Consider the following 27973-nt stretch of genomic DNA (forward strand, 5'->3'; position numbering starts at 1 on the left):
CTGCTGACTACACTTAGCACAAACTTTGACGAGGGCACTCAGGCGTGACAATGGAATCCCCAGGGGGCAGCGGGAAGGAGGGGGCCCATCCCCCTGGCCAGGGCAGTGTCCAGGCAGGATCAGGACAAGTAAGAAGTGGTGAGACACCCCAGCCATGGGGTTCTGGGGCAGGATGCTGCTGCCCAGGCCTGTGGGCAGCTGGAGACCCTCTCAGGGGTTCTTACCCCCTGTTCTTGGGTAGCCAAGCCCCACACAGCTGAGGTCAGCTTCCTAGGGTGAACTCGACTGGGCTTCTCCCTACCGTGCAGGGAAACAAGGGTCCAGGGAAAATCCTCCCTGACCCTTTGGAACCAGAGAGGGAAAAAGGAGCCCCCAGGTGCCACTTATCTTCCACCTTTTCTCTCTTGGAGTTTCACCCCTCTACTTTGGCAGGACCAAGTTCATCTCTTTCCCATGGATGAACTTCCTTGACCATTGACAACTGACTGTCAATCAAGTCAACAGGCAGACCGACATTCACATGTGTTATGATCTTACCTGGAGATGTTCCCAAGGGTGGCCCTGAGATTTCCAAACACAGGTCTGACTCATATGGATGTCCACAATCATCCATTTTATTTGAAGATGTGTCTACACTGCATTGAACACCAACACAGGTGTGATCAAGAAACCCACAGCCCTGTCCCGGCAGGCATGGGGTCCAGTGTGTGGCTGAGAAGGACTGTTATCTTTCACAGTCAGGGAGGCACGGGGAGAAAGAAAGAATAGGAGAGAAGAAATGGACATTATTCCTAACCCCTGTTCAGGAATCTGAATGCTGAAACCGAAAGCCATGTAAACTCTGAAGGCTCCTCTCAACTCCCCCTCTCAGTCAGCTGATGTTCAAGTGCAGAACCCGGTGGGCCAGCTGGCTTGGGGAGCGCACGGATGCACTGTTTAAAATAACATCCACACAGGACTGCAAAAACTGGGCGGAACGGGCTGTGCTTCCAACCGATTGTTTACTTTTTCCTGTTTTATGAACTCTTCCGAGCTTATAGGACATCAGGATTGCACAACCCCAATCGTGAAAGAGCATCTGGTCAGAATAAAAACCTCTGGTGTAGGCAAAAGAATTCAGTGTATTTTGGGGAAGAGAAGCAGTGAGCATGATGGTATTCCTTTATTTTAATCCTTTCAACATGACCCTCTTGAAAGGTGTGCTGTGTCATAAAAACTGAATAGCTTCAGATCTTTAAATCCAGATGTTCTTTAAAAAAAAAAAAAAAAAATTAGTATTGTACAAGATCATGTCTTGCTCTCCCCAACTTTCCTTGGAGGCAGAAAGCAAATGTTAAAAAACTGGCGGGTTTTACTTCCCAGGTCAGAGGCACACCCAGGGCTTCTTTCTGCTTGGGGACCAGGCTTGGTTCTTGGTTTCTAGAATGGGTGAGCCTCTGGCACCACGGAGCACTTAGCAGTTTCCTCCACATCTGGGGCTGAGATCTCCATGCTCAGAACAAAGCAGCCGATCTGGAGGGTCTGGTCCTAGGGAAGAGGGAAGGCTGCCCTGAACTCTGGTTCCCCGTGTCTGAGGGAAGCGGAGGGGCCGGGTGGGTCCAAACCTCGGCATAGTGGTTTGGCTTGGAAGATGCGTGGGGAGCTTATGAGAAGCCCAGTACCAAATACAGACTTCCTGCTGGTAACCTAAAGTGATGGCTTTGAAATGTTTATCTGGACCTTCTCAAGGCAGTTGCTTGATCACATCTTATCCAAGTTTGGACTCTCCACTTGATCATTCATACCCCATGAGCCTGTAAAAACCAGGCCATGCTGGTGAGCAACGTTGTCATTTCAACAGATCAGCAACTGCAAAACGCCGGTGCCACTGGGGGGTACTGTCTCCGTTACAGATCAGGTCACCTAGTCGTGTTCCCTTTTCTGTGCATTTTGTCAAGGATCTTGTATAAAGTTTGTATTTAAAATGTTTTTCAAAAGGTAAATCTTAGAGGAGCCAAGTCTTGTGGATTATCCTTCTTGTGCTTCCTTTTGGCAAGTGGAGGGATGGCCATGACCAGGGTGGGCCAGCATTCCATGGGTCATCTTCTCCTGTGAGCTCGGGAATGGGAATGAGGGGAGTCAGAGGCTCTTCTTCAACACTTTGATGGACCGGCAGGAGGCAGGATCCTTCAGCTCATTAGGGTCTGTGAAAACAGAGGGGGAATTGCTTCTTTTACTGGCACCTAGTTCTCTACGTCTCTCCCCTGTGGAATACTTCTCGTCTCCATACCTAGTCCCCACATAGCCAGAGTCAGCCTCCCAGGCGTTTCCAAACTTGCTACCTACGCTCTAGCTGTATGGCCGGCCTCAGTTCCCAACCCCCAGCTGTACACCGCCCCTCCCCCTCCCCCTCCCCCTCTATCATCTCCCCAACAGAAGTAAGAAAAGGTTTTCCTCCCGCCATGAACTTGGATATCTTGAATTCTTAGGGAAGTTTCTTAAGGAGCAAGAAGGCCTTCCCCTCATCCATCATCAGCCTAAGGGTATGTGATGGTTGTGGGTGGAGGCGTGCAGGGCAGGAGGGAAAGGAGGGATCTAAGTAAAAAAGACCCTGTCGCCAGTGGGATTCCACGTCACAATGGGAGCTTTGGCTCTGTGACAGAAACCACCTTCCCCTGATGGCTGGTGGCAGGGGGATCAGGTCTCAAGGTAAAACCTGGTTTTTAAAATAGGTTTTTTAAATAGATTAAAACCTATTTTTTTTTTTTTCTTCTCAAGTTCAGTTAGTTGGAAAATTAAGACAAGAACCCACATTTGGTCAGATCTCAGCAGAAGTCAAAGTAAGCGTCACATCTGGCCCAAGTAGGTATTTACTCCTCTGGGGAAACTTCAGACAGTACTTGAGGAGGGGACGGGCTTCTGAACATGACCTTCACTCCGAGGTTTCCATTAGTTGGCAGGTGTGAGTCCTGAACTCGACAGTGCCCACCCACCCACCACGCGGGTGTGAGGACTTACGAGTACCCTCCTGACATTTTCCGCACAACCACAAAGATGATCCAACCGATGAAACCGATGGCCAGTAAGACCCCGACGATGATTCCCACCAGGGTCACTGTGGCCAAGCCATCTGCACAGGAGGGGAAAGAAAGCATAAGCCCCAGATAGGACATTCACCTGTGGCACCAATGTCACCCATAACGAGGCCATTGCCCTACTCTACAGAGCAAATATGAGTGGAGAAGTGTTGGGCTCTTTTCCTGCCCAGGGGTCTCAGGAACGATTGTGCATAGCAGATGGACCTCACCTAATGGGTGGTGTTTTCACACGGCTTGTCAACTGGCTTCTACTTTGATTCCTAGTGACACCAAATTAAAGTAGAATATCATTCCTGCAGCGTCTTTAAGTGAGTTGTTCACTTCTTTTCTTTTTCTCCCCCTTTTCTTCCCTCCCCCTTTTTTTTTTTTTACAGTGCTAGGTGAGGAACCCAGGAAGTCATGGGCTACGGGTCATAGCGGCAGGGGGACTGTTCTACCAAGGTGCACACTAATGTTCTACCAAGGCGCTGCAGCCCCAGTCCTACTTCTTTTCAAGTAAAGAAAATTCTCTGTGCTTGCTTTAAAAAAAAAAAAAAAAAAAATATATATATATATATATATATATATATATATATATATATATATATATATATATAATGAATGAATGTTTTCATTCCCAATGAATGAAAACTATTCTCAGAAGCTTTTCTCTTCTGCTCTTGTTGAATATAATCCAGGAAAAATAGGCAACTCATCAAAAAAATCAGGTTTAAAGAAACTGTCTTCCACACCCACAGGAATATTCTGAACCTGTGGTCTTGCCTACCTTTCTCGACTGTTGTTTCTGTCTCTTCAGCTACTTTCTCTGAAAAGGGAAAGATGTAGTGATACAGAATTATTAGGATTTAATAACTATAATTTAACAATTGGCAAAAGATATACTATGTAACAAAACATGCAAAGAAGATAATTTCTCAGATAAATTGGATGGGTTTTAAGCAAGCGCTGACATGAGACTGTCTTGGTGTCTATCATTATCAAAAATCATGAATGCTTCTTCACATCCGTGGGTTCACAGCACCTCTGTATACATGACTTGTTTTCCCATCCAATTTAGAAAGCAGAGTCAAGGACACTAAGCCACAGAGATATGAAATAAATGGTCAAAAAGTTTCAGAGATTACGGTGGTGAAAGAATCCACAGCTGTGGATACTTAGTCCAATATTGAGATCATGGAAAACTTACAGACTGTGCCCAGGGCTATTGCTCACTGGGAGAGTAACACTCTAATCTGGGAAGAGGTGACAGGGCTGTGATTCCTCGCATGCCATCTAGTCCCTGCTTGGGTTGCCAAATCCAGATTTCACAAGGCAGCAGCATGCCTAGCCGAGTTTCACCTGTTCATGCCACTGAATTACGTTTAGATTTCTATCACCAGTCAGATCTACTCTAGAACTTACAATATGAATATTCTCCATTGTGAGTCTCTTCCAGATAGTTCTACACAGTTCCTAAAACAAAGGTGTTTTCCTTTGTTTCTCCATTATATACTGAGTCTGTAACTCACAATTGGCCCCTAAAGTGTTGCTGGGAGCAGTCTTGAAGGACTGAACCCTCAACCTATGGGATCTGATGCTATTTTCAGGTAGATAATGTCAGAACTAAATTGGATTAGAGGATGCCCAGCTGATGTCCATGGGCAGAATTGGTTGTTTCTGTTGGCGGGGGGAGGGGTTTGCATTTGATGTCAGAGGTGATCTGTGTTGGGAGGAGGAGAGACTTGGGTTTGAATTTAGGGTTGGTTTTTCCCAACACACTAGCCAACCATCATCTAAAAGATGCTTACTTTCACCAGTTGGTTGGCTTTGAAATAATCCACTCACTTTGTAGCAAGAGTCTCCTCAAAATAAGATACCTTTTCAAGATGGCCCCAGGGTAGTTCCCCAGATCCAGGGCTCCCTGCATGAGCCGATCCCATGGCTCTGGGATACTTATACAGAGTGTATGTTGAGCATTCTACCCTCAGATAATGGGGAGGAGACTGTTGGGTTTGAGCCTCCTAGAACAGAGGGTCATGGAATCAAACTGTCATCCTGGGTAGCCAACTGCAGCAGTGATAGCTCAATCTTTGCTTATCAGGTCCTAGCCTGGAGGCAACTGATTCTAGGCTCAAAACACACGGTTATCATCATTGAAGGCACTCTGGATTGGAAAATGCTTTACTGAAAATAAAGTTGATGCAAGACTCTACTAATTGAGAGCTTTTAGTTCTGTATTCCCCAGTCCCTCCCAATGATGCTGTCCGTGATCATGAGCATGTGTCATGCATGGGAACACCATCATACTTGGGCACTCCATGGGGAAACTGGCCATCTGCTGCCCTAATAAAATTACCTCTTAAAATCCAGTTCTCAGAATGACAGTTTTGACTCTTATGGGAAATATCTCAGGATAATGAGGCTCAAAGTGGGATTGAGTATGTAACAGAATCTCCTTCCCTTTTAAGGCTGAATAATATTCTGTTGCACATATATACTATTTTTATTTATCCATTCATTGGTCCATGGACACTTGGGTTGCTTCCATATTTTAACTATTGTGGATGCTGCTTGCTATGAACATGGGAGTACAATATAAAAGTATTTTTTTTAAGTCCTCAGATGTGCTATAGAGTTTAAAAACCAGATTGGCATCTGACCCAGAAGTGTTTATTGAAGGATAATATAGTTGGGGGCAGTGGTGTGTGCCTGTGGTCCCAGTTACTGGAGACACTGACACAAGAGGATTTTGAGTTCAAGGCTAGTCTTAGAGACCCCAACTTAAAGAAAAAAATACAAAAATGTGCATTGCTGATGGGAATATAGCTCCATGGTAGAGCATTTGTCTAGCATGCACAAGGCCCTGGGTTCAATGCCCAGCATTACACACACACACTCTCTCACACACATACAGATTGACTTTCTGGTTTTTTAAATGTGTAGTTGGTTTGGGGAATTAGTTTGGGGGAACCACTGCTTCAAGCATGGTCTTTACACTGGCTTTTCATCTTAAAGACAGAAACATAAAATCTAATTAGATGAAACAATTTATATAAAACTTCTCCAGTTAGCAAGCACTCCTTGGAGTTACTTGAAGATTTGCTCTTTTTCTCTCCTGCTACAAAATAAGGCACATTAAAAAAAAAAATCTCAAATAGCTGAATTTCTTTTAAGAAATCTCTGGAAGTAGGAATGAACCCATCCATTGCTGAGCATGACCTTCTCTCATGCTCACCAGCAAAGGTCTAATTCTCAGGATAATGGTAATGACCCCAAAGCCCCCTCCAAAGCTTCTCCATTTGCACTGCTGCCCGTACTAACCATGAATCACAAATACAACCCCAGATCCTGATCCGTCTGATGTAGAAGATCCTTGCTCCACATATCCAGACATGAACTTCATGTGAGATGGTCAGTGTTAGTGTGGAATCTATCAAGATTTACTTAGGCTGGCCGAGTTTCATGCTGTTGATAGCATGAAGTTCTTGGTACAGGGTCAGGAGCTGCTTAACTCGCCCTGGCAGGGGCCACATCACTAGCTGTCATTCAAGGTAGAGATAGATTTCCAGCAATCTGAGAGTTAAATTCGATCTAGCAACTCATAAATTGAATTCTGAACCCACCACACAAAGCTTGGTTCAGAACTCACTCTTTCTTTCTTCTTCTTTTTAAAATTTTTTTAAAAAATTTATTTTTTAGGTCCTGGGGATTGAACCCAGGGGTATTTTCCACTGAGCTACACCCCCAGCCCTTTTTATTTTTTTATTTTGAGACACGGTCTTGCTAAGTTGCTGAGCTGGCCTCAAACTTGCAATCCTCCTGACTCAGCCTCCCTTGTTGCTGGGATTACAGGAGCGCATCGTGGTGCCCACTCTTGCATTATAAACATATCCCCTGTTATTACATTTGTTCATGGACTTTTGGAAGGTGTGGACAAAAGCAGATCCACCCCTACTGGGGTGACGGGTCTCCTTACCTTTGGAGCGGCTAGTTGCTACATCAGGGACTGTGGTGCTATGGCTTTCTTCGTGGGTGTGGACTGAGCCTTCTTGGGTGGGCAGATCCTCAATGGGAACGTCTGTTCTACTCTCTGCATTTGTTGGCGCCTATTAGACATGCAATTGAGGCAAAATAGAAAATAAAGCCTAATGTTTTAAAGTGCTTACTCTGGCTTACAACAGAAAAGGGTTTAAGGTGGCATAAATATACACAAGACATGGTGGCACAAATTCAAAGTGGAACCAAGAAACCAAAACAAGAAGGGTGGGAACAGGAATAAAACCAGGTCTCCTCCAAGAACGGATTCCAAATGTTCGACATGCTGACTTGCTGGTGGGTAATTTCTTCCAAAACCCACCAGGCCACAAAGCTTTAATACTTGCTTTTCCATAAACCCGAGTAGCACTTTTTCCCTGTAACTTGTGGACACACACCTGAATCATCCTTCACCTCCTCCCTCCCCCAGTGAGAGTGACCACTAGCCATTGCTGGGAGCTTACATGGCCCCCGGCGCTTTAAGTGGTTTCTCACTTACTCCACACACGACCTTGGGAAATAGATCATATTATTAGTCCTATTGTACGAACAAAGCTTAGAATGATTTGACAATATGCCCAAACTCGTGTCACCCTGTAAACTACAGGGCAGGACTTGAGTAGTGCTGGGTTAATGGTTTACTACAGAGAGTATCACAGAGGATGCCCATGAAGAGATTCATAGGGCCAGAGAACATAGGAGGGGGCAGAGCTTCTAGGCTCTCTCTGGGCACCACTCTCCAGGGGCCTCCAGGAACTCAGCTTTCTAGAAGCTCCCTGGACCTCATCTTTCTGAATCCACACAGAGACTTTATTGCTGATGCATGATCGATTCAATCATTGGCCAATGGTGACCAATTTCACCTTCAGCCCTCTCCCTTCCCTGGAGGTTGGAGTGAAACTGAGAGTCCTTTTAATCCCACCTCTGTCTTTCTGGGGGACCAGCTCCACTCCAGAAGCTACCCAGGGGCTGGAAGCTATTAGTCAACTCATCAGCATAGAAAAAGACACTTAGCACTTTGAAGATTCCAAAGAAGTGGTTCTCCTGACTCCAAAGTCCTTGTCAATGTAGCAGTTGACAAACTAGTGAGCATAGGCAACAAAACCAAAATCAGACAAATAGAATCACATCAAGCTTAAAATTGTGTGTGCACCCATGGGTACCAGCCACGGGGGGAGCGGGGGGGAAAGGCCACCCACCTACATGGGAGAAAATATTTGCAAATCATTTATCTGATAAGGGGTATAAAGAACTACAACAGAACAACAAAAAGAACCCAGAAAACTCAGGCAAAGGTCTGCAGTAGAGGTTTCTCTAAGGATGCTATACAAATGGCTCACAGGCTTATGAATCCATGCTCAGCATCACTCATCGGAGAAATGCAGATCAAAACTGTGATGAGCTAGGTTTGTGCTCGCTTCTGTTAGAAGGGCTGCTATGAATGTATATATCCTTGTGCACTAAAGTGGGAGAACTGCTGTGGAGAGCAGTATGTAGCTCCTCAAAACAGTAAATCTAGAACTATCTGCTTTCAGATAGCAGCACTATCTGAAAGTGGTTCTTGAGTACCTAAAAGAATTCCAAGCAGGGCGTTCAAGAGAGATCTGCACACCCACAGGAAACAGTGCTGCTAGGAGGCACTATTGGCAAACGCGGAAGCAGGCCAGCCGTCCACCAGCAGAGAGCTGGGTGGCCAAATGTGGCACACACACAGGGACACTCAGCCTTAAAAAGGGAGGAATTCCTGACACATGAAGCAACACAGACGAACCTTAAGGAGACTTTGCTAAGTGAAATAAACCAGTCCCCAGAAGACAAACACGGTGAGGTTCCCTTGTGAGCTATCCAGAGAAGTCAAAATCAGAGACAGAAAATAGATAAGGTGCTAACAGGTACCAGGGGCTTAGAGAAGGGAAGGATGAGGAGCTGCTGCTGAGAGGGCACAGAGCTTCAGATTCATAAGGCAAAAAAAGTTCTGCAGGTCTGTTTAGCCATGCAAATATACTTAGAACTGCAGAACTATACACTTAACATAGTTATGATGGTGAATTTTATCTTTTGTGCTTTTTACCAGAAACTACTGTGGGTCCAGCCTATTTCCAAACCCTTGGGATATAATGAGTAACAAAAATTCCCCACTAGCAGTCTGGGGCTGGGTCGCAGGGTGTGAAGACAATAGGTAAACAAATACAAAAGATCATTTTAAGTAACTTTAAGGGCTTTGAAGAAAACATAGACTGGACTGGACTAGCAGTTGGCAAACTTTTTCTCCAAAGACCAAAATGGTGAATGTTCTCAGCCTTGCAAGCCCAAACCGCTCAGCTCTGCTCTTACAGTGTGAATGCCACCAGATCCTTCTCACCCAAACAGCCATTTCTGTGTTCCAATAAAACTTTATTGACAGGAACAGTCAGTGGGACACCTCTGGTGGGTAACTTGCTGACCTCAGGGCTGGAGGGATGGGATGCTTTAGATAACATCTCTTTGAAGATAACTCAGAATTTGAGTCAGGAGAAAGTCAGCCGGGGAGGATGAGGGAGTGTTGCAGGAGGAGGAAAGAGAAGCCAAAGTTGGAACCAGCTTGGTGTTCAAAGGTCAGAAAGGCCAAAGGCAAAGCAAAGGTCAGGTGGGCAGGAGCCTCCATCTTGTTAACCAATCAATCGTCAACTCCTAGATGATTGACGGTGTGTCTCACGGCCTCCTCCTTGGGCCTGGCCTCTTGTCTTGCCTAGGGCAGGTGCCTGAGATATGTGTCAGTGACAGTTCATTAGGGTAGGATGTGTGTCCACACGGAATCCACGTGGGTTATACCAGCGTGGTCTGGGGGCTGATTCCAGTTCATGCTCATTACTGGTCTACATAGCGAGGCAGGAAATGGGGATTGCATATTGGGGAACTTGTATCAGTGGCATTGCCACAACGTGCAAGACGACAGTTGACTGTATTGAAACTGTGCTGTAACGCAGGAGAAGTTTTAAAACCTGGCTCTTTCTGGTTCTTTCTGAGTCTGACCTCTGGGCTAGTCCTCTTCACCTGTCACCTGTCAGTATACCACCTCCCCACTGGACGGAATTGGAAGCATGCCACTCATGATCCCTTGGCAAGGTGGTTTATGTTGATTTTACATACAATACACATTCTATCCTTCTTCCAAGAGAGGAGCAGATTCGTCTCTTCCCAAGATACTCACCAGAGCCGTTGGGCCAGAAGACGCAGAGAACTCTTCAGTGGTGCCTGTGGTCACGATGTTGTCTTCTATAGCTGGAGCAGCTGAGTCGTCTTTTGCACCTGGGGTCACAAGGTCATCTTCTAGCTGGCCTGTGATGGCTGAAGAAAAATGGAGTTAGGGTTTAAGACAGAAACAGTGTGGGCCGACCTGACCAGCCAGCCGCAGCCAGATGATTTGTTTCCCATTTCTTGCGGCGCTTTTATTTAATTTTGGTCTTTTTCTGGCATATCACAGTGCCAGGAACCAAACTATTGTCCTTGCAGGACCTGGAGCACACTCAGTGGCCTGGTTGTCTCCACTAATGGAAACACAAAGAGATGAAGCAGCCAGCCCTTTCCCCGGATTCCACCGAGATGCGTTGCACACAGGTGTGAACCCCTTTCCCAAAGGAAGCAGATTCTTCCTGGCACTGATTCCTATGATGAGTCAATGCATTCAGATGAGTAGAATATCATTTAACCTGGAAAAGAGTCTTAACAGAAGCACCTGGAAACATCTCTAAACCTGCCTAGTTCCAGGATCCGTGCAAACCTACTGAATCACAATGTCCCAAATCAGGGTCTCTGACTTTTTAAAATCAAGCTCTCAGGGCTGAAATGGAGCTCAGTGGGAGAGTGCTTAATAAACAAATAGATAAATAGATAAAGTTCTCTCTCCATTTAGTTTTGAGACTGCTGTGCACTTGGATGACGAGGACCATGGGCTCTAGTTCAGACCTAATAGACACAGTTCAACTTGTTAGTTCACCGCTTGCTGGAGGGTTGGTAACGTACTCAAGGGCATCAAGACACCAGTACGACTCTTAGTGCCAATAAATAAGCAAATTAGGGCTCACTGCCCCACTCTGCCTTTTCTGTGCCAACAAGGGGATGAATGACTGGGAGGTGCCAGGGAGAGGGGTTTCCAGCGGAGTGAGGCACTGGTGGAGAACAGGGCGAATCCCACAGTGGGGAGCCGCTTTGGTTCAATCGCATCCCCCCAGGCTTCATGTACTGGAAAACTAATCCCCAAATTCATTTGTTGATGGCATTTGAAAGTGTGGCCTTTAAGAGGTCATGAGATGAGATGATCAGAGTTGGCCCCTTAGGATGGGATTGGTGGCTAAATAAGAAGAGGAAGAAGTTATAATGCAGCAAGATGGCCCCTACCAGATGCTCTTGCACTGCCCAGCCAGAACCATAAGCCAAATAAATGTTTATTCTTTTTTGGGGGGTGGAGTGGGGGGGACTAGGGATTGACTTCAGGGACACTCAACCACTGAGTCACATCCTCAGCCCTATTTCGTATTTTATTTAGGGTCTCACTGAGTCATTTAGCACCTCCCCATTGTTAAGGCTGCCTTTGAACTCGTGATCCTCCTGCCTCAGCCTCCTGAGCTGCTGGGATTACAGGCATGTGCCACCATACCCAGCATGTCTAGTCTGTATAAACTCCCTAGTATCAGGTATTTTATTATAGCAACAGAAAATGGGCTCAGACTGGAGAGAATAGGAAATAGCAGTGTCCTCTTCCACCTCTGTTGCAATGACCCAGAACTAGTCAGACTGTGCCCAAGCATCATCTCTGAACTCACCAGATAATCCTTTTCATGAGTTAAAAATCTGACTCACAGGCCATGGGCTTCCTCTCCAGACTGGAGTGGTTCTAGAAATTCCATGACTAAATACAGTTGCAAAATAAGCAAGCACGTGCATCCCGGGAGCAGGAGGAAGGGTGCTTGGAGACCTCTTTGTGTAATTAAAGAGCAGATGTTCATCTGTAGCTAGGCAGTGCTCAAATTAGCAATCCATTCCTTGCCTACGGAGCCTTATTTTCCCTCTGTTTAGACAACCCAGCCAGAAGCACAGCTAATAAATATTTGATCATAAGTTCTCTGCAGATGCCTGGAGGGGGGAGGCCCCCAGAGGAAACCCGCTCGCTTCCTGAGCCTCCCGTCTGCATCTCAAGTCCTTATCCAGCTGCGGATCAATGGCTTTGGGTGGACTTAAGCACATGCATTCATTTCTCTATCTTGGGAATGGGGAAAAGGCTCCGAATTGAATAACTCAGGGCATGCAAATGGGTCGCCTCTTCTGCTGGTCATTTACTGGGCTAGGGGGACGGCAGTGGTGGGTCCCACAGGATTTATGAGTCTGTAGAGTGGGCAAATATTTACTGTATTTATTAAGCTCAATGGGAATATTCTTTTGCCAGGCAAGTGTCCTTATTAAAAAACTAAGCATCCTGTTTTCTTCCCTCCTCTGTTTTGAACAAATCATCCACTTAAAAAATGTCTTTTGGATCTGTTCAGCAAAATCACTTGCTACGTGGCGTCTGTAACTTAAAACAAAACAACCCTTGCTTAAAAAAAAAAAAAAAAAAGTACTGAATGAATTTGATTTGAATTCTTTCATAGAGAGCTCAGTTCAATGAAAGCGTAACTTGATAAAAATTCCCTCTTGTTCTTTGCTAGCCCTGGCCCTCAGAGCCAAACACCCAAATCGCTCTGAATGGACAAAGGGTGTTTTATGAATGACAGTCAGGATTCAGAAGCAGGTCCTTTGTCCCATGGCCTCCGCTTTCTTTCTGCACCATGGGAAAGTTGATCTTTACAAGAGTTCTCAATCGTTCCTCTTATTATTTTGGCCAAAGGCTTTCCTGGGCGAAGAGTTGCTCTAGGCCTGCTGTGGAGTTTCCAGCCAGCGTCTGACGTCTTGCTCCCCTGTCCTCCTGAAGCCACGCATTGATGTCTCCTTGCTCAGGGGTCCGTCTGAGACACATATGCAAGCTCACAAGCACAAGGCACATGCACATACTCACACACCATTGTTCACACAGGTGATACCCACAGCCAGGTGCACAGAGAGTTCTAGAGCCTTGGACCCTCCTAGGCACCTTCAGACCTCTTCTTGCCACACCCAACCTCGGCCAGCATGAGGAATCAGTGGAAGTTTCCAAATCGGGCAGGAACCTTTTATTTACCTGGACAATTTTCTGTTGTTATTCTTTAAAAACCGAGGCCATGATTTATACTACTTAGGAGATTGGACAAATCAACTTAAGGTTCTTCATTTTGAAAATAAAGAACTGAAAGGGTTTATTTGTATCTAAGTGCTAATTATAAATGATTTTTATCCTTTTAGTAAAGTCTAACATCTCACCAGGTGTAGTAGAGCATGCCTGTAATCCCGGTAGCTTGGGAGGCTGAGGCAGGAGGATCAAGAATTCAAAATCAGCCTCAGCAACTTAGCAAGGCCCTAAATAACTCAGTGAGACCCTGTATCTAAACTTAAAAAAAAAAATACAAAAGGGCTGGGGATGTGGCTCAGTGGTTAAGTGCCCCAGGGTTCAGTCCCCAGTAGCAAAAAAAAAAAAAAAAAAAAAAAAAAAAGGTTCAACATCTCTGTAGAGATGATTCAAGTTTACACATAGCATTTCTTAAAATATATCTTAGAGTTTAGATACAACATTGTCAGGATAGTCCTGGAATTATAATACTCCCAAATTCTTAATCTTTTGAATATATGGTTAATCCTTTGGTTTTATTTGCCTCCCTTTGGTTTGTGGTGATGACTGTCTCTAGCTATCTGGTTATTACCCTTTGAGAATGTCTTCTTTGTGGGCTTTTTTCTTTTATGGTATTATTCATCTTTTTTTGTAGCAGCTAGTGCTAATCAGACCTTAAGAACACATTCTTTGGACTGCCTTTTCCCTGGTTGGCATTTGCCTCTTTTGCAAATGGCAAGCTCTGTTGGTACTCATCATCATCATCTTTTTTTTTTTCTGTTTATTTTCTTCCTTTGAAGCCATGCTCCCAAATGCTTCCTCTAGAGCACGTAAATGTCCACCTATGCTTTCCCCAAGGTTTTGTTCTTCCATTGAATATCTACATTTTTCTTGTGTTTATTTTGCAGTCTCTTGTAAAATGGGAACACAGGTTCCAGAGTCACAGAATGACGTTTCGGTCAATGACAGCACAACCATGTCCCATAAGATTAAAATGAAGCTGGAAATTTTTTCCCTTTTATTTATTTATTTGTACTGAGGAACTAGCACTCGGGGGTTTAACCACTAAGCCCTTTTTATTTTCATTTTGAGACAGGGTCTCACTAAGTTCTAGGGCCTTGCTAAGTTACTGAGGCTGGCCTGAAACTTGCAATCCTCCTGCTTCAGCTTCCTGAGTCGCTGGGATTATAGACGCGTGCCACCATGCCCAGATGGAAAATTCTATCACCTAGTGACACTATGGTTGTCACAATGTCATAGCACCACACATTCTGGTGTGTGCAAACCTACTCACTGCCAATTGGATAAAAGTGTAACTAGCACACCCAAGTATCTGACGCACGTAATCCTTGCTAATGACAATAAACAGCCACATGGCTGGTCTGGGTGTCTAGTATGCTCTTGGTCACATCTTAGTGTGTACCCCTGCTGCTTAATGGCCACCACGGGCCATTTCTTCTGACTGCATCAAAGACCATGTCAAGTGATTGACCTCTTCCACCCAAGTACATGTCAGTGTCCTCCGTAACAGTCGCATCACAACAAAATCGCCTAACAGTGATCTGAGTGTGTCCCTGTCCCTAAGTGGCACTTCTCTGTAATCTGACTCCCTGGCAAAAGGTGAGAGTTATTCTGACAATTTTTTTACCCACTGCTTCCAAACACCCGCTCTCACTGAGACAAGCTTCTTCCAGTGTCTGTGTCATATCACAGGAGAGACTGCCCGGCACGAGGGCCAGCTCCGATGGCCTGACCACTGCCCGCTCCTCCCGCCCCCACACTGGCTTGTCTTGCTGTCCCGACAAACCGATTCCTAAGTCTGTGCTCCCTTCCACAAGCTCCCCGCCCTTCCTTCATCAGCTGGTAGCTCCCAGTGAAGTGGGCGCCCAGGAGGGGCTAGAATCAGTGTGGGAAGAGAGGGGGCGGGGGCTCCTCACACAGAGGGGCCTGCAGGTGTCCCATGCTGGAAGGCACAACACCCGGCACCCCCTCGCCTCTGCCGGCCACTGCAGGGTTTCTGGGTCCTCTTCCTGCTGACCATTCCACAACAGCCCGAGGGTGGGGTGAGGGGCATCACTGTCCCCTTAACAGACGAGGACCTGAGGCCGGAGGGGACTCCTTGACCACCTTCCGTCAGGCTCCTCTGAGGCCTCTTCTCACGAAGGCCCCCGTGGGCTCCTGGGCCCGCCCTGCCGAGTCCAGCTTTAACACAGCTCCCTCCAGGTCGGTGCGGTCAGGAGCCCCACACTGGGCATCTGGGCAAGACTCTGGACACCTTTGGCCAGAGCCTTGTCAGGCCACCTTGGCCACAATCCCACCTTTGAGGTCTCTTCATAGGGATGTTCTTATCCACGGACTCCTCACTCGGCTGGTGGCTCATCCTTGGATTCAGAGTCAGCGGGCTCCCTCCCTTCGCCAGGCCCCTACTGCAACCCTGCAAAGTCTCCTTTACGTTTTAACATGTTGAAAGGACAACTTTTTTTTTTTTTTTTTTTGCCAAGTCACCAGTTAAGTGCTTTGCTGAGTTTGTCTGATTCATGGGCGACACAAAGCCAAGTGCATCATGGGTCCAACACAGGACCAAAAGGCAGCCTCGCCCCTCTCTGACATGGGCTTCCGGCAGCTCTCAACAGCCTGCACCCGCTCCCTGGGCCCCACCCTCCTTCTCTTCTCCCCACCCTCACCTTCGTCCTCCCCTCAGTCACAGTCCCGCTGGTCAGAAGCAGCCCCGTCCCCCAGGCCCCACTCCCCTGGTGAAATCTCGTCTTGCTAGGACCTTCAGTCTTCCTCTTTGGTGACCACAGTCTCAACTTCTTCAAACGTGTCCCCTTCTAGGGAACATCGGGAGGATCTAAATGCCTGATGAGGAGAAGGCTAGAATTTGCTCTCAAAGAATGTCCTTTTTGGACTGCGGCTCCCTTGGCTGTAAAGTGAACTCGGCAACAATGATCCAGACCTGAACCCACCAGGCGAGGGTGTGGCTCTATGGTAGAGTCCCTGCTTAGCCCTGCTTAGCACGCAGAGGGCCTGGGTTTGATTCCTGCATGAAAAATAAAATAAACCACAAACAAACAAAAAAACAACCAAGCCCATCTCTCTTATCTCAAGCTCCAGGACTTATGTTTATTTTACAAATATTTCTTGAGTAGCTGCTATGTGCTGAGTACCACTCTGAGCACTAGAGTGCTCAGGCCAGGTCTTTGGTCTCACGAACTGGCACGGACTGGGTAAGAAAGGGTGGAAAGAAGCCAGGAAGGAAGGGCTGAGTAGGGGAGGACTTCACCTGAGCCAGAAAGCAAGGCCACTCTGGGTTCCACATGAAGGGACTGTGTGCTGGGAAGGGTCGGGCGGAAGCTGTGAGGCCACTTAGACCATTTCTGCCGCCAAGTGACAGAGAAGGAAAGAACCAGACAGGTAAAGGCCAGGAAGCCTTCCCAGTCGTCACCCACCAACAATCAGAACTATGCACATTCCTGGAGCCAAGAATGCACTTCAGGATCCCTTAGGGCCGTGTTGGCAAACCCACCCCACAAAGCCAGTTGCTCCTGGGTGATGCACAGGATAGTCACAAAAGCCAGCAGTTCCTGCCCTGTCCACCTGCATGCCAGGAGGAGCTCCTTCTATTCATTTCTGCTTTGGACTCTGACGGTGGGACAAGCAGTTTTCACAGCCTCCAGCTGAGTCACTCAGCTGAGTCACCCGCGGTGTTTTCTTTGAAGCAGAGTAGGGCAGGCCTTCATGCTGCCCGGGGGTCCTCCACTCCAGGGCTGCTCCAGGGTCAAAATGCACACCCAGATCAGCCTTCGAGGAGAGCTGACCAAACAGCCTTGGGAAGACTTTTGCAGCCATCGAGAAAAGTGAAATGCTTTTTTATTTAAGGACATTCTAGGAATGTAAGGAATCTGGTTTTGCCTCCAGGAGAAACTGTCTGATAACTAATAAACAACGACAGGAGTGCACCATGCCACCCACAGCCCACATGGCTACAGCCCACACAGCCCCAAGACACTTGCTTTGCCTTTTTTTTTCCTTTGTTTTTTTCAGTAAAGTCATGCTTTTGGAGAGATGTCAAAATGTGTATTTGGAAAGGAAATATACCACTTCTTTTCTTTTACATAGACATGGGCTTTTGAATCTTATTTTCCCATCAGGTCTCCAAATTGTGCCCAGAAACCTGAAAATAAACACACCTCAGACGGCAGAGAGGAGCTGACCCTGCCGGGTGTTCTAGCCCTGACCACCCAAATCTCTGTGCGACCCCTTCCTCTCTGTTCAAAACGCACCCAATGTGCTGTTGGCTGACCTTCCCTTGGTTACCACGAGCTGGTGTCCCGCCACAGGAGGAAGGCTTCAGAACACTGCCTCTGAGCTTCCCGCTGCCCCTAGGCTGGCCTCGCCCCTGACCTCATGAAAGCCTTTCTTTGGAATATGGAGGGAGCCAATAGCCTTTGAAGTTCCAAAGCTCCTCTGCACAAAGAAAGCCATTCCCCACCGCAGGGCTGTGTGCCCTCCACTCCTGGCAGTCCAGTCGCTGGCAGGGTGTGGGCACATCCTCACTGATATGGCCAATGGGTGACTTCTCCTTACCCATTCCTTGAACCCTGGTAAATTGCTTCCTGGATCAAAAGTCTGGCCCTGGAAAATCTCAGCAACCCAATTCATCTAGGCAACCTCTAGAAGGCTTGGCCCTGTCACCCCGGGCACCCACAGAAATGCACTCTCTTTACCTTCTGTCAGAAGTTCACAGTGCTACCTCCAGCCCACACGGCCCAGGCCGCCAGGGGCTGGCGCCACGGTCGGCCTTTAGCAGACGTCGGTTGGGTGGCTGACTGCGTAAGTACGTTTATAAGCCAAGAAGGAAATTTCTCTTGAATGACCCCTTAGATTATAATATCCCTGCACTGTTCCCTGGCCTTCACCCCAGAGTTGGTAAACACCTCCCCCTAACAAAAGGGACAGCGTAGCTGAAGACAGGACCATTCACCCGCGAGATGAGGTGACGCTTGCTGTTTGATTTCTAATGAGCAGTGGCTGTCCACTCACTCTGACAGGTCTGTCAGCCCCTGCTGGCTGAGCCCAACGAGGAGTTGGGACGTGGCTGCTGGCTGCTGGCATTGGAAAAGTGCCACTAGCTCCTCTGGAGGAATCAAAAGAGGTCCTCCCACTAAGGTCTGGAGCCAGGAGACAGGCATAATGGGCTCTGGGTGGGGTGACCCCTCTGGGTCACTCCCCCAAAGTTGAAAGCAGAATTTTGAAAGTTTCCTACAGCTACTGGGCACAGGGGCCCACACCTGTAATCCCAGCAACTCAGGAGGTTGAGGCAGAAGGTCAGCAAGTCCAAGGCAGCCTCAGCCACTTGGCAAGATCCTGCCTCAAAATAAAAATAAAATAGCGAGCTGGGGCTTTAAGTTGGTGGTAGAGAATATGCTTAGCATCTGAGGTCCTGGGTTTGATCCTTAGCATTGATTTTTTTAAAAGAAAGAAAAAGTAGAAGCCAATGACCACTAGGAAAATTATTTTCAATTTACTAGCAAGGAGTCACATTTTAAGTCACTGGAAAGGTAGACGAGACAGAACTTCGGATCCATAAGACATGACATCAGGCGTCCCAACTAGATCCACCTTCTCTCCCCTTGGAAGGGGAAAGAAACTGAGAACTTCTGTGTTTCATTCACAAATTCTGCATTTAGTCTCTACAACCATGAGGTGAGATTTTGATAACGGCCACTTTTTGTTGAATTTTAGAATGTGCAAAACGTGGTATCATGTGCCCTTCGTTGGTCTTCACGAAAACGAAGTGAACCGCCCAGGTACGGAGCAAGCAGCAAAGCAGAGCTTAGACATCAGGATCCACCAGACCCATAGACCCCAACGCCCATGCCCTGACCACTGTGACACGGCTGGCTCCATAGGTACTGGCTGCTCTTGTTCACCTCCGACCCACGGGTCTCTCTACTCCTTAAAGATAGAGCTGGAACAGACTGAGGCTGCTCTGAAGTAACTTCTGCAAGAACGTTAGGCTGAGCTGCTCTGGGCACCTGCAGGTTCATCTTTCCACGATCTCACTGCCCATCCAAACCATTCACTGCCCAGGTAAAATCCCCATCCCTCAGAGCTCTCCCACAGGAGAGCCTCTCCCCTGTACTAGCACAGGACAACATTTGGGTGGCTCTGCCATTCACTGCTGTCTCTGGACCAGCATCTGTAGCTGCCAGGGTGACATGTCGTTCTGCCATAAGCTTAGGTCCAGCCGCTGGCACGGGTCTGCTGGCTGGCGGAACGAATGGATGGGTGATATTTAGACTCTCCAGGGCTAACGGAAGTGAATCGACTTTCTGTGCACCCCGCAACACGGACAAGCGTCCACACAGAGGCTGCTGATTCCAACCTCAACCAAGATTACTCAACTTGGGAAGACGGTTCACCCTTGACTAAGAGCAGAGTGTTGTCTGTAAAAGAGGAAATGAGTTCACAGTTTTTTAAACTGGAACCACACCTCCCTAATGAGGTCTCTGGAACTCAGTGGGGGGCCTGGGAGCACAGTCAGGTAGGAAAGGCCACCTCCCAGGGCAGAGTGCTAGCCCTTGAGTCATCAGATGACAGGAACCTGTCTTAGAAGTGCTGCCCCAGGACAGCCTCCGGGCAGGGAGGTGGGGTACTGGGGAGCACTTGCCATCTGCTGGGAAACTGAACGGGAATCTGAGCTTCTGATTCACTCTGGCTGTCAGCTGAGCAGAGCAGTTTTGCAAGAGTGGAAGAGAAGCCTTTGGATCCCACCTCACTGTCCACCCCTGCAGAATGTGGCTGTTTCCACTAGCTGCCCTTGGCCTTGATCCTGAGCCGGGTTGGAAGGCTTCAAGTGCGGCTCCATAGATCTTTCTCTTTTTTTAACTAGTTGTTATTGGCAGGGAGGATCTCTCCGGACCTTCCCGTACCATCTTTCTCCCTCTGTTCTGACGCAGGGGAAGTTCAGTCACCACGCTTCACTTGCAGGGCTCACCTCGGATGCCCCTTAGCAGGCGATTCCCCTTGTGCTCCTGAGATGGAGCCAACTGCACGTCCCACGTAACCTCAAGATCCCTGCAGCTAAACCAGAGCACGCAAATGCTCCCTCCCCACTAAGTTGGCTCCTAGCCTCCCATCCAGCCTACTTGATTTTTGTGATGTTCCTATCATCTGCCTGCTTGTCCTTCCTACGGAAAGGCCACCGTTTCCTCCCTCTTCTTCCTCACCAGCTGATTGTGGCCCCAACAGGGTTTTTATTGTTGTTTTTTGGTGGTGCTGGGGGTGGAACCCAGGGTCTCTACATGGGAGGCAAGCACTCCACCACCAGCCCTCCAGCCCCTGTAGGCACTCTCCTCTCCAAGGGCAAGAACTATGCACAAATAATGAAAATAGAACAGGAAGAATCACTAACACAACCTGCATAAAGAACAAGGGAAGGGGCTGGGGCTGGAGCTCAGTCGTAGAGCACTTGCCTAGCATGTGTGAGGCGCTGGGTTGGATCCTCAGCACCACATAAAAATAAATAAATAAAATAAAGACATTGTGTCCAACTACAACATATATATATATGGACTGAGGATGTAGCTCAGTTGTAGAGTGCTTGCCTAGCATGTAGAAGCCCTGGATTTGATCCCCAGCACTAGGGAAAGTTTTTCAAATTAAAATAAATTTTTAAAAAATGAAAACTTTTTTAAAAATAAAAAATGTGGTACTAGCATAAGGACAGCAATATGGATCAATGGAATAGAATTGAGAGTTCAGAAATAAACTTATATTTGTGACCAATTGATTTTTGATAAGATACCAAGATAACTCAGTGGGGAAAGAATCATCTTTTTAACAGATGGTGGTGAGACAACTGGATACCACCTGCAAAAAATGGAGCTGGGTCTCTGCTTCACAGCACACACAAAAATTAACTAAATGAACCCAAGACCTACATACCAGGGTTAAAACCACACAACACAAGAGTAAATCTTTGCAACCTTGGTTAAGAAACAGCTTTTTAGATGCAACCCTAACAGTATGAACAACAAAGGGAAATGAGATTAGATTTTAAGAAGTATTTAGTTTGTGCTTCAATGAATACTCTCAAGAAATTGAAAGGATAACCCAATTCACAGAATGGGAAAAAAGTCTACAATTCATCTATTTGGTAAGGGTCTAGTATCTAAAATTAAAAAAAAAAAATGCTTTTAATCACAATAAAAGTACAACTCAACTTAAAAATGGGCAAAGGATTTGAACAGACATTTTCTCCAAAGATCTACAAATGGCTAACAAGTAAAGGAAAAGATACTCAACACATGTTAGGAAAAGATAAATCAGAGCTACTAGGTACCACTCCACTCATTCGAATGGTTACTATTTAAACACAAATACACAGAAAGCAAGTGTTGGCAAGGTCAGGGAGAAGTTGGATGCTGTACATTGTCACTGGGAATGTAAAATGGTGCAGTCACTTTGGAAAACAGCAGACAGGTCCCTAAAAAGGTAAATCAAGAGCCACCATATATGACCCAGCAGTTCCACTCCTACATATATATACCTGAGAGAAATGAAAACGAATGTTCACACCTAGTTATCCCAAGTGCTGCAGGATAAGGAGGGTTGGCAATGACTGGGTGTACATGTTAGAAGTGTGCATGTGACTGTCCCCAACACAAATAACAAAGGCTCAAGGGGATGGATACGGCAGCAATCCTGATCTGATCATTATATATTGCATGCATATTGACATGCTGCACGGTACCCCATAAATATGTATAATTATGGGTCAATTAAAAATTTTAAGAATTAAAGACAGGAAGTATGATATGTGGTGGCAGCTAGAAAAGAGACAAATGGACAGAATACATGGAGCAGCAGCCTGGGCCACCCCAGGTGCAGACGCTCGCCCCCTGCCAGGGGTGTGCAGGTACAAGGGAGTCCTGGGTCTGTGAACTGGAAAGAGCCTCGTGGGGAAGATGGGACTTGATCTTGGGAGGAGCAGTTCTGGCAGAATAAACCTCTAGAGCAAAAACAGAGAAACTGGAAGAGACAGGGGCTGGTGGAAGGGAAGTGGTGAAGGCCGGCTGGAGTCGGAGCTGGAGCTGGGGAATGGTTAGAGCCTGGGCAGAGGCAGGAGTCCGCATCTGGGAGGGGTGGGCCACAGGAGCACAAACGAGGAGGGCACCATATTGAGACTGAACCTAGTTTGTGGGGCCCCTGTCGGGTGCAGAGTCAGGAGGTGAAGACACCAAGTGTGGGGACAACAGAGCAGGGGGTGAGATCAGATTGGGCGGGGGGAACAAGGGATCTAAGGCCTTCGTCAATGTTAGCTGCTAAAATATAGTTAATGCTGCTAACCCCTCCCATGCAGAACCTGGCTCCCTTGGCCTTACAGATTACATTTCACCTTATTATGGGGCGATCCGGCTGGGGTGAAACTGTCTCACATTAGCAGAACTCACAACAGGCCAGGAAGCCAAACAGGCTAAAACAGAACGGGAAATAGTTTTCTAGTGTTCAGGCACATATTGGCTACCCAAGGCACACTGTGCTCGGGAACAAATAGAGAAAAAGAGAACCCAAGAAGCTGTTTGGTCACCTGTAGAGACCAAAAGCAAAGGGCAGGGCTGTGGGGTGGAACACATGTCCAGACTGAGGGAAGAGATTCCGGATTCTCAGTGAACCACCTTGACTGAGGTGGCCAGCAGATAGGACATCTTTCAGACCAGCTGGAAGTGGGCGTAACAATGACACCCCCCCCCACCCCGCAGCACGAATTCCTTGGGTGGAGCTGGTTTAACGTCCATAAATCTGGTTTCTTTCCCTCGCCTTTCTAGACTCTAGACAAACTGGGAACCCTTGTTCTTTGGGTGAGACGCTATTCATTGGATCACAGCTTTTCTTATAGTTGCTGTGTTTTATTCTCCGGGGTGGAGGCCTGGTGATGAACTGTGGGAAATACCCTGTTCTCCTCGGTGATGTTTACAGCCCTTCCCGCCTCCTGTCCCTGCCACCCACTGCCGTCCAGGTCATTGGCATTCCCCTGAGCGCCTCAAACATAACAATGGTGACTTGGGGGCCCCCGGGGGGCTCAGGGTTGGCCTCTGTCTACTGTCTGGGGCGTCTTGCAGGTCTGCCTCCCCAGGCAGAAGTTGAGAGCACATTTTCCTTTGGTTTTTGTTCTGTTTCATTTTAAAGCTGTATTAAAAGGCTGGGGGTGTAGCTTGGTGGTAGAGTACTCGCACCCCCTCCCCCACCAACGACAACCAGTAACAACAGAAAAACTGCATTCGATTTTTCATCTCCTTAACAATTTCAATTTTCTGCTTCTCAAACAACAAAGCCAACCAGCTGGCCAAGGCTGCACGCCTCCCAGTGGACATGGCTTGATTCACCTCCAAGGACACACCCATCTCCTTGGAGTCATTCTTGAGGCAAGACACTCAGCCAAAGAAGATGAGGACAAACCCATTGTCCTCTTGTTGCCAAAGCTCAAGAAAGCTCACCATCCCCTGACTGGCTGTGAACAGGCTGGGTGATGGGTGCTGGGCTCAGGCACGTGGGGAGGAAGCAGCCACTTCCATCTCCTGCCTTGGATGAACCTGGCAGGCTGCAGCTGTTCCCTCACCCACCTCATAGCCTCTGGATAAAATGCCAATCACTTTCCTTTCTCAGAAAGCTTCAAGAAATCAGTTGAAGTGCAGGGCCGGTGGCGCACACCTGGCATCCCAGAGGCTCTGGAGGCTGAGGCAGGAGGATCGGGAGTTCAAAGCCAGCCTCAACAACAGCGAGGCTCCAAGCAACTCAGTGAGACCCTGTCTCTAAATACAATACAAAATAGGGCTGGGGATGTGGCTCAGTGGTTGAGTGCCTCTGAGTTCAATCCCCAGTACCATTAAAAAAAAAAGAAAGAAAAATCAGTAGAAGGGTTGCAGATGTAGCTCAGTGGTAGATCTCTGGCCTAGCAAGCATGAGGCCCTGGGTTCCATTCTCAACATCAAAAAAAAAAAAAAAAAAAAAAAAAGACATGAATAGAGAAAGGGTTCAAAACTCTAATCAAGGGGAGCTTTATCTCCTGCCCACCCAGCAGAATCCTGACAAATCTCAGTAACCGTACACTTGGCTTTAGAAGGACCCCGGCACCCCTGACCATCTGATGCTCTTCCAAGTCAAGGCTCATGCTGTGGGTTTCCTTGAGAGGTAGCAGGAATGGCAAGGCTTCCCTGGAGAGGAAGGGGCCTCTGTCAGACTCACTAAGTGAGCTTCACAAGCGCAGCACAGTGTCCTTGAGTTCCCACTCCCTCCCCGCACTCCCCTGCAATACTTTCACAAGTTGTAACCTGGCTGCCTGGCTCTCAGAAGCCAGAAATATGACAAATATTCAGATAAGCCAGTGGAATTCAGAGCGCAGGTCTGTGACTTGGTGAAGACTGCAAAGCACGCTCTGGGCTAGTGTCTCCTCCTCAAAGCAGCAGAGTTCAAATCCTGCACCCAGCAATGTACCCCTGTGCAGAGTGAATTCAAGAATTCCACTCATAGAGGGATAGTGTGGTCGGTAATGTACAGTGATTATATCCTTAGAAAATTTTTGCTTTCATGTTTAAGAGGCTTAAGGTGAGGCTCATTTTTAGTTTCAAGTTCAACTTTTTTTTTTTTTTTGTAATGGCAGAGTAGTGTTGTAAAAAGAGCTTGAGGTTTGGCATCAGACCCATTCCTGAATCCCCAATTCTGGCGTATTCTGAGGTAATGTACAGTTTACAGGAGTTGTAACGGATTAAATGAGGTAGTTGGTGACATTCCTAGCACATGACCGGGGATGGAAATGCAGGCCAGGCCGTACCCTTCCTGCTGATCCGCCATCCTCCCTTAAGGTTGGAGGTCTTTATAATTCCCTAGGACAGTCACTCTCAGGCTGCTCACTCACGGCGGTGGAGAGAGGGAGTTAGCCCTCTTGGCCATGTCTGTACTTAGCCTTCTCCTGTCTGGACACATTTTTTTAACATGTGCTTTTCTATATTAGATGCTACTGGAGTCTTGCACTCCCCTGTTATGTACAGGTCTTCCTCCCGAATTCTCAAAGAGACCCGACCTCTGTTAAATACCTCAAGTGCAACAAATCCTTAGCAGCTCACAAAGATTTCAGGGCCTCCAAAACTGGCAAGAAGTTCGGGGAAATCACAGGGAAATCCATTCGCTGCATGATTAATCCTGGGTGAGTTGGTCCCGGAAAAGCGCACATGGGTTGGCAGCAAGCAACGGCTTGCAGAATTTCACAAAACAAACTGTCTAACGGACAGGCCCCAAAGTACGTGTTTTGGACCAAAGTTCAGAGTGCGGGTGGGGCCGGACAGTTGAGGAAAACGCCAGATGTGTGGACAACCGTCTTCTTTTGAATCCATGAACACCCCCAGAGATGACACATGGGACCAGATTATAAAACTGAACCAGATTATAGCACTGGATGGGAGAAACCCAGTAGGGCCCAGGACCCTAAGAGAAGGATAATCACATTCATCACCATAATTGCGCCCAGCCCAGCTCCCCAACAATAGCTCAGCTCCATGAAGTTAGTCATCCATATTCAAGTCGCCTCACTCATTATTCCCAGACAAAAACCCTGCTGGGCCTCAGCTCCTGCCCAGTGCAGCTTCCACACACAGCCATCCCGGCCCCTCCCCAGGCTGCCCACCCCAGTGGGGCTTCTTTCTTTCTTTTTTTCTCCAGTCCTGGGGATGGAACCCAGGGCCCCACGCACATTAGGCAAGTGCTCCACAGCAGACTCCATCGCATCCCAGCCCCAGGCTGGCCTTGATTCTTTATCAGTGGACTTTCTAGCTATTTTTTCAAACAAGATTGAGCACCTCCTTCTAGGAGTACTTTTGATGTTTAGGAACTGGCTGGACATGATTACAACTAACCCTAGCCCTGGGGGAAACAAAGGACCAGGAAGCCTAGGCCTGTGTTTCCTGGGATGCTAGGATGTGTGGCTCAGGTAGGTTCCTCCCTCACCTTGTTCTGCTGAGTACAAAATGTTGTCATGTGCACATTGTCTGGCCAAAACGGAAACGAAATAAAGAACTGTATATATTCCAGTGGAAAGAGAAGTTCCAAAGACAGGACAGCCATGAATAGCTCATGGCCCCTGTAAACAGAGTGGTTCAGTCTCTTTGAAGCAGACACCCTGGCACAAGAGCACTCTGTATAATTTCCCTAAGTCTAGGGGTTCTTGTCTGCCCTGGAATTATAGAAATGCAGGCTGGGCACCCTGGAGACCACACCCTCTCCAAGAAAGACTCTCCTGGGGCTAGGCCTACCTAGATCTTAAGTATGGAAAACCTTCAGCAACCTCCGGCCTCAAAGATCAATAGCTTGCTTACAATTCCTTCAGCCAATATTTGGTGAGCAACTATTATTATCAGACATTGTCCTGACCCCGGGGAGCAAACCTAGACGCATCGGAGTCTTCTGGAGCTTATATGCCATCAGGGAAACAGACACAGATACAAATCCCAGAAAAGAAGTAAAACACTGACAGGTGTTCATGGAGATCAGCACACAGCACACTAGGAAGAAGGGGGCAAGAGATAAGGAGGGGTAAGAAGAGGACACAGGGGAGGGGAACGTGTGGATGGTGGCCTGGCCATCAGACTGAATCCACTTAAAGTCCAAGGAGTCACAGACAGAAATTCAGTCATTGACATTTTGGACCCATTCAATATATGGCCCCAAACCCACTTAAACCTCAATGTTTGTACCAGGGCTCCAGGCTGGGGTGTAGCTCAGAGGCAGAGCACTTGCCTAGCTTGCTCCAGGCCCTGGACTGGGTCCCAGCACAGAAGAAAGAGAAAGCAGAAAAACCGTCTTCCATCCACCACTCTACTCAACCACCCCTCCCCCCCCGCCCCCAACACACAGTACCTTCCCTTAAGAGGTAAGTGAGGCCTCTTCCAGTCTGTCCCCAAGAAGGTGCTGGCACACAGGGGAGACCTAGGCCACCGCAGCGGGAAACTCTCCCAGGACCAGCCCTCCTGATTGGGACGCTGGGGAAAGCCCAGGGGCTCTAACCTAGGCAGAAGCCCCTGGCTGCCATCTTCTGTGGGCTTGTCTCTTGTGAGCTGACCCTTTGGGCGGCCCCTTCTGCCCCCAGCCTGGCCGCCTGTGGATTCCGGGGCGCCTCCTGCCACACCCACTCCGCTGTTTCTTTGGGACTTGTCCCCAGCTAAGCCGCTCCTGGGCTCCTCTCCTCCTCCGGGATGCGGGGCCGACTCGCGTGCAAGCGCACCCCCGCGCTCCCCCGGGCGACCTCAGACCCCAGGCCCGGCACTGCAGCAAGTCTCCGCTCGCGGGTCCCCCACCAGCAACTGCTGGCGGCCACGATCGCTGGCGCTTACCTCCCTGCGCCGGGACCCAGAGCCACGCGCTCCCCAAAACCAAGAGCAGCACGGGAGCCGTCCACATCTTCCCCGCAGACTGGTGCTCTCTGTGGCCGCCTGAGGTGTCCGTGCTGGGCAGATGGAGGGGCAGCAGCCTGGGCCCAGCCTGGAGGAGCGCGAGCCTGGGGTGGCCGAGTTCCCGGGCCGCGGCAGCACCGAGCGCAAACTTCGCAGCTGGCAACTTGGGAGACGAGTCAGCATTTATCCTTCCCGACGAGGGCGGGGAGCGGGTGGGCGTC

At 48.0% G+C, this 27973-nt stretch overlaps 1 protein-coding gene across 1 annotated transcript; it reads right to left on the reverse strand.

The window, feature by feature from the left end:
* Positions 1-631: 631 nt before the first annotated feature.
* Pdpn (podoplanin) lies at positions 632-27918 on the reverse strand. Its single transcript, XM_076863356.2, has 6 exons — positions 27693-27918; positions 10282-10418; positions 7033-7162; positions 3844-3882; positions 2998-3109; positions 632-2183 (listed from the first exon to the last, which is right to left on the reverse strand). The coding sequence occupies exons 1-6, from the start codon at positions 27757-27759 to the stop codon at positions 2177-2179; spliced, it is 492 nt and encodes a 163-aa protein (XP_076719471.1). The 5' UTR covers positions 27760-27918; the 3' UTR covers positions 632-2176.
* Between the last annotated feature and the right edge of the window lie 55 nt (positions 27919-27973).

Source organism: Callospermophilus lateralis, chromosome 7, assembly GCF_048772815.1.
Source record: "Callospermophilus lateralis isolate mCalLat2 chromosome 7, mCalLat2.hap1, whole genome shotgun sequence".
Taxonomy (NCBI): Eukaryota; Metazoa; Chordata; class Mammalia; order Rodentia; family Sciuridae; genus Callospermophilus; species Callospermophilus lateralis.